Source organism: Lolium rigidum, chromosome 3 (genome assembly GCF_022539505.1).
Source record: "Lolium rigidum isolate FL_2022 chromosome 3, APGP_CSIRO_Lrig_0.1, whole genome shotgun sequence".
Taxonomy (NCBI): Eukaryota; Viridiplantae; Streptophyta; class Magnoliopsida; order Poales; family Poaceae; genus Lolium; species Lolium rigidum.
The window spans coordinates 124,256,475-124,263,252 of NC_061510.1; the positions used below are offsets into that span (position 1 = coordinate 124,256,475).

Here is a 6,778-nt window from a genome sequence, read left to right on the forward strand (position 1 = left end):
TAGTCATCAAAAGACTGTGTAATCACTTTAACAACAAAGTTTCTGAAGATATACAACTTAATGAGATGCACAATTTACTAGGGCATCAAAGTGCACATTTTCCTCATTATAAATGTGAATATTGAACTGCAATTCCTTCATGATCTCATGATAAACTTGAATTAGGAATCTTAAAATGATTATCTCTATGTAAATCAGTTGCAAAAGGGACAACAAAAGGTAGGAAAGGATTGATAGACGAATTGCTTACCGAGAGCCCCTTTTGCATCCCCTCCAAATCACCAGATCTGCCCCTATTTCTCGAGAAATCAAACTCGAAGCAACAACTAGGATTGGGCCACAAATGCGGCTAAGAAGACACACCGCCTCCAACTTCACCACAACCTGGCGAATCAACTATGGGAGTGTTGGAAGGTCGAGGATCTCTCCCTTCCAAGCCGAGCACGAAGCCTCCACTCGTCCTACTGAAGACACTCGAGTTTTACTAGAAATTGAGATCTCCTTGCCGCCCCTGAGTATGGCAGTCCGATATGATCTAAATCTAAAAGCAGCGGCGCCCATGGCCCCAATAGATACGCCCATTCCTCCTCCGACGCCAATTAGATCCTTTGGATCAGAACCTTGCGGGGCCACTTCTCCAGAACCTACACCTCCTCCCCCCAACGAGACTCCTCTACCTGCACGCGCGGCGCGGAGTTCCTCCCCACCATCCCCTAGCTCTGACGGGAACTCCGGCAAGATTAGGTCAACATTGGCGGGGAAGGGGTTACGTGCTGCATGAGCGTGTCGGGAGATTTCGTCATTCTCTTATACTACATTTTGGCACTCAAAGATCAATGTACATTCATATCAACCTTGTGTTGTGTGCCTAGGTCCACATTAAACAATGTTACACAAAGAGAAAAGCAATCATCAGTGACATGGCAATGGGAGCAGTTAGCCCTAACGCAGCAGCGCACCCAGACACCCAGTGCTGTCGCTGCTATTGATAGAAGAGCAAGGTGTAGAAGAGCTGGTTCCACGTGTCCGGGAGGCCGGGGAGGCACCAGTGGCTGCAGTCGGCGGAGCCGGCGGGGTTGGCGCGCTGCGCCGACGAGTAGTCACCGCTGTACACCGACGGGTGCGCGTCCTTCCGCATCGCCGACAGCGCAGTGATGTCGAGCAGACGGACCGGGCTCTTCATGCCCTGGAGCACGGACTTGATCACCTGCTCCTGCCCCGTGGGCGGCGCCGTCGAGTTGAGCCCGGTCGTCGGGACCGTCTCCCCGTAGCAGTTCTTGGACACCGGATTGGGCCACTCCTTTGAGCTGTTGTAAAAAGAAAGCAGACCATAGAAACAATTAGAAATTCGCATTAGTGCCGTACAGTGTGCAGCTGCAGTGTGTGCACAGGGAGGGATGGCGAGATGTGGGTCAAACAATGCTTGGAGCCATGTGTGAATTGAGATCGCTGCAGATTATTTTACCTGTAGTGAGTGGGGGACATGGACTGGAAGAAGACACGGGTCTTGGCCGGATCGACGTTGAGGTCCACCCAGCTGGCCCAGGTGGTCATCCCGCGCTGGAACGCCACCATCCTGTCCATGTCCTCCGAGTATTGCCCGCCCTCCCCCATGTAATCCCACCTGCACGATCGAGCCCACCTCCTGGTTAATTATGTAGACGAAGCTAAGATTGATCGGAGAGAAACCGATCGATGAACGTACCCCTGGAGTGCGCCGGTGTGCGTCCACCAGTGGCCGGAGTTGAAGGAGAGCACGTCGGCGCCGCGCCACGCTTGGGCGTTCTCGGCGATGTCGTCCAGCATCAGCACGCGCTTCCCCTGCATCACGTCGATGTCCACCAGGTACGGCACGCGGTGGAATGACACCACCAGCTCGTACTCCTACCGGTGCAAGTAATTTAGACCGGCGCCCAAAACTGCAACCAGTTCATGGTGCACGCGAATGAAGTGGAGACGTACCATGAACTTGTACGTGTAAAGAGGGTCGGCGGAGACGAGCTGCGACGGCGACTGCGGCGCGGCGGCGTGCAGCAGGCAGACGAGCGACTCCCACTGGTCACGGCCCAGCGAGTCCCCCACGAACATCACCGTCTTCCCCTTCATCCGCGTCAGGAAGTCCAAGCCGTCAAACCTACATACAGTCCACCACCACGTCATGGACCTGGAAGAGTGTCACACACATGAGTCATGGCAGTACGGTGTTCGCCCGTGCGTACGTACCTCGGTAGCTCGCAGCTGGCCGGCTTCCACCGGTACCGGAGGTAGTCGGCGTCCGGCCGGCCGTAGAGCTGGCAGTTGAACTGCGGGTCGATGAGGGGACACCTGAACCCGGTGTACGCCGCTGTCGCCGTCGTGGAACCGTCGTCGCGGACCCAGCTGCCGCTGAAGACGTCGCATCCCTTCGGGCCGGGCAGAACGTCGCGCCGGTGGCCCCGAGCGAGGCCGGCGGCGACCGCCGAGCCGTGCAGCAAGAAGACGTGCAGCAGCAGGAGGGCGAGCACGGAGTTCTTGCAGACGAGCAGCATCATCGCAAGGAGAGGGAAAGGGGAAAGCAGAGGCACCTTTCCGGCGGCCTCTTTATACCCTGGTCGATCACGAGGCGAGCTAGCTATAGCCGGCCGGCTGCGATTGACGCGGCGGATTAGTAACGGAAGCGGCTCGTGAAGAGAGAATTACTGAGCAGGGGAGGTGTGCATGTGAGGGCAAAGTCGAGTTGTCGGAGAATTAGAGTTCACGTGATGAATGAGTTTGCAAGTATGGATTGGGGAAAGTACCTTGGAATCTATGGATTCGTTGCCTTCGCCCTTTGGTGCACGTAGTCGTAGGTAGTACTACATGGAAAGACTTCGAGTTTTGGAATTCGTGCGTGCATCGAAATGGAATCTGTATATCTGCACACAGCGTCGGAAACGGAAAGCTTTGGTCTTCGAATTTGGAGTAGATTTTTGAGGCAGCAAATCCGAGAAGGCAAAATGGGACGGTCACATAAATCAGTGAGCGGGCCAGGTCTCGTCAATTATCAAGTTCAAGACAAAGCGGCAGGCTGGAATGGGCGGTATTTGTCGTTGTCACGGGCCAAGCTAGCCCCCCTCGAGTTGCTGCCATGGGTCCATTGTTGGATGTCGGATCGGGAATTTTCAGCAGCTGATGAAAACAAGCTCTATGCCCGCGTGCACAACAGAGGAAGGCAATGAGACATGTTTTGACACGAGTAAACCCCTGTGACATCCCCCTCTAAGCTACGTACAGAATGATCTGATCCGCGATCGCAAAAAAAAAAATGATCTGATCCGCACGCTGCTGTAAAAGCTATCAAATCTTCCTCCTTGGCGAATAGAGAGAAAGGTACGCGAAACCGCATCAATTCTCCGTTTCATTCCTTTTAGGGCTACTTTCCTATGGATGGTTATATATGACTTAACCGAGAAGACATCAAACTCACATCTTAAGAGTGATAACGAGATGCTTTTCTTGTGGCAGTGAAGCATAGAGGAATTAGCCTTCTTTATCACACGTTTAGGGCAGATCCAACAGTGCGGCATATTTCGGACACAAAATGCCTCCAGTTCAATCCATTTGGAGGAGCACCGTGGACATGCGAACACCCCATATCTGCCCGTTTCAGGTCATGTCACCTAACACGGTGACCCGTTTGGTTCAAACATATTCAGTTTTTATGATTTTCACCATTTTAGTTATTTTTCAATAAATGATTGCAAATAAATTACCACTAATTAGCAATTCAATTCAGCCACATCACATAGTTCAAACAAACACACAAAAAGATGACAAAATGATGTGATAAAAGACAAGGGATCAATCATCTCAATCGTGGATCATATTTTTCTTCTTCTCGAACCAAGCCCTTGCCACTGGGTCCATGAGGTTTAGGTCGGCCATCATGACCCGAGTCTCCTCGGTGAATAGCATGAGTTCTACTTCTTTTTGTTTCAACCCCACTTACTTGGTTTTTGATAGTGCATTGAAATCTACTTCCATGGCTCGTGATCAGGCTTGGTCTCGTCAAATTCGAGTTTCCATTTTTGTACATCAAGGTTGATGTGTTTCCCTTTCTAACTATATTTTCTCTTTACCTCTTCTTATTTGACACCTCCTTGTCTGGTTATCAAATCCTTCAAGTCTCTTGCAATGTGGGTGTCGAAGCCTCACGCTTTGCATCTAGATTGGAATTCCCCCCCCCCTCGCCGAACCGCATAAGTGTCCGTACTCAGGGTTCCCTCTTGAAGGTTGATTATCGATGAATCATTTGCATGGTTCACTAGTAGGAAAACCATTATAGGTGGAAACCACCTCTGGGGCGCACAAAACAGACCATGCGCCACAAAAATATTTCTCTGGCGCACCACCTTAATGCGCCATAAAAAATTGTATGTTTCTGTGGCGCATGTGCCAGCTCATGCGCCACAGAATATGGAGATTCTGTGGCGCACCTTGGACGGTGCGCCACAGAAAGTTTGTGGGACCCACGCTGGGTCCACCATTGCACATGGTCGAAGGATATTCTGTGGCGCATGGTCCAGCGTGCGCCACAGAAAGTTAAGTTTCCGTGGCGCACGTTGATCCATGCGCCACAGAATTTCCTGCGGGGACCACCCCCGGCTCACGCCACCATGATTCTGTGGCGCATGAGCTCATATGCGCCACAGAAGTTCATGTTTCTGTGGCGCATATCAGCATATGCGCCACAGAAAGTGAATAGTAGATCTCACTTTTGGAGACAGCTTTCCTCCTCTTTTCTTCCACCCACCACCCTTTTCATTCTTGTCTCCTCCAACCAGCTCGTGTTGCTCCTCTCTCCCACTCCATTTTGGTCATACTTTTCTCCATTGTTGATAGCTCTAAGCCTATTTTGTGGGCATATTTGTGAGGGGAAACCACTCCAACTTGTAGAGGGGTACTAAAAACCACAGTTCTCTTTCCCTCCTCCTCCACTTTCCCTCTTGCATGATCCATTGTTTTTTCTCCACCACCCCATCCTCTTGCTCCACCATGATCTTGGTAGATTTGTGAGAGGTTGAGTACTATTGGATGCATGTTTTGTGTGTATGGATGTTTTGTAGGTGAAGATTATTATCGCGCTCCCGGACGGTTTGCGGTCGCGAGACGATGATGTTTATATGTGTTGAGCTTTGTGTTGTGGTTGAATGTTTGCTTGCGAAGAAGCTTATTTGTGTTGTTGGTTTGTGCCGGCGTGTGGTGCATGGATGTTTGCCGAAATGTTGATTCATTTCCATTTCGGAAAATTCTTGCACTAGCCATATGTCCTACTTTTAGGATAGGTCATGCCGAAATTTTCCGGCGATCATGCATGCATGTGTGTTTGTGCATGGTGTGTGTCGTTCTAATTAACTCTCTTTTGCTCTATATATGTATGATGCCGTCAACCATGGTCGTCCATATGAGGGAAGGACAAGTGGTTAGATACAAGGCTGACGCGAAGGCCGGTTACATGGTTCGGGACACAACAGACTGGCTGAGCAAGATGTATGTGTCGAACATGCGGACTCCGGAAGTGGATCGACCCTGATTCTGAACAACTGGAGGATCACCTGCTCAAGTGCGGTTTCATGCGCAACTTCAATGAGAAGCCGACGAAAAATGGTGGTCATGAAGAAGAGGCCGATTGCGGGCGAGAAGACGAAGGAGAAGCCGACGAACATGATGATCATGAAGAAGGAGATGTTGGCAAACATGATCATCATGAAGGAGACGATGCTGGAGCAGATGGTGGTTGATACGTCTCCGACGTATCGATAATTTCTTATGTTCCATGCCACATTATTGATGATATCTACATGTTTTATGCACACTTTATGTCATATTCGTGCATTTTCTGGACTAACCTATTAACAAGATGCCGAAGAGCTCGCTTGCCAGCTTTCTCGCTGTTTTTGGGTTTCAGAAATCCTAGTAACGAAATATCTCTCGGAATTGGACGAAATCAACGCCCTGGGTCCTATTTCGCCACGAAGCTTCCGTAAGACCGAAGAGGAGTCGGCGTGGGCCACGAGGCGCCGCCACCATAGGGCGGCGTGGCCCGTGCCCCGGCCGCGCCCGACCCGTGGTGTGGCGCCCCCGTGTGGCCCCCCGCGTTGCTCCTTCCGCCTACTGAAAGCCTCCGTCGCCGCGAAAACCCCCGCACCGAGAGCCACGATATGGAAAACCTTCCGCAGACGCCGCCGCCGCCAATCCCACTCTCGGGGGATTCTCGGAGATCTTCCTCCGAGACTCCCCGCCGTGAGAGGGGATCTCATCTCCCGGAGTGACTCCTTCACCGCCATGGTCGCCTCCGGAGTGATGAGCGAGGGTAGTCCACCCCCGGACTATATGGGTCCATAGCAGTAGCCAGATGGTTGTCTTCTCCTCATTGTGCTTCATTGTTGGATCTTGTGAGCTGCCTAACATGATCAAGATCATCTATCCGTAATACTATATGTTGTGTTTGTCGATCCGATAGATAGAGAATACTATGTTATGTTAATTATCAAGTTATTACCTATGTGTTGTTTATGATCTTGCATGCTCTCCGTTATTAGTAGAGGCTCCGGCCAAGTTTTTGCTCTTAACTCCAAGAGGGAGTATTTATGCTCGATAGTGGGTTCATGCCTCCATTGATACCCGGGGATGTTGACATAAAGTTCTAAGGTTGTGTTGTGCTATTGCCACTAGATAAAACATTGATGCTATGTCTAAGGATGTAGTTGTTGATTACATTACGCACCATACTTAATGCAATTGTCCGTTGTTTTACAAC

At 50.7% G+C, this 6,778-nt stretch overlaps 1 protein-coding gene across 3 annotated transcripts; it reads right to left on the reverse strand.

Moving 5' to 3' along the window:
- Positions 1 to 919: 919 nt before the first annotated feature.
- LOC124698165 (protein PMR5-like) lies at positions 920 to 3,025 on the reverse strand. 3 transcript variants are annotated; one of them, XM_047230680.1, is made up of 6 exons: positions 2,778 to 3,025; positions 2,224 to 2,625; positions 1,963 to 2,134; positions 1,706 to 1,884; positions 1,466 to 1,624; positions 920 to 1,307 (listed from the first exon to the last, which is right to left on the reverse strand). In XM_047230680.1, the coding sequence occupies exons 2-6, from the start codon at positions 2,529 to 2,531 to the stop codon at positions 983 to 985; spliced, it is 1,143 nt and encodes a 380-aa protein (XP_047086636.1). In that variant the 5' UTR covers positions 2,532 to 2,625; positions 2,778 to 3,025; the 3' UTR covers positions 920 to 982. The 3 variants fall into 3 exon arrangements, with proteins under 3 accessions (XP_047086636.1, XP_047086635.1, XP_047086637.1); XM_047230679.1 differs by having other exon boundaries at positions 2,224 to 2,678; XM_047230681.1 differs by having other exon boundaries at positions 2,224 to 2,621; positions 2,778 to 2,825.
- Between the last annotated feature and the right edge of the window lie 3,753 nt (positions 3,026 to 6,778).

Coding starts and splice junctions, on each gene's coding strand:
- LOC124698165 (XM_047230680.1), bottom strand. CDS start 2,531: ATGATGCTGCTCGTCTGCAAGAACTCCGTGCTCGCCCTCCTGCTGCTG. Junction 2,135..2,223: donor GCCAGCTGCGAGCTACCGAG/GTACGTACGCAC, acceptor GACTGTATGTAG/GTTTGACGGCTTGGACTTCC. Junction 1,625..1,705: donor CACACCGGCGCACTCCAGGG/GTACGTTCATCG, acceptor TCGATCGTGCAG/GTGGGATTACATGGGGGAGG.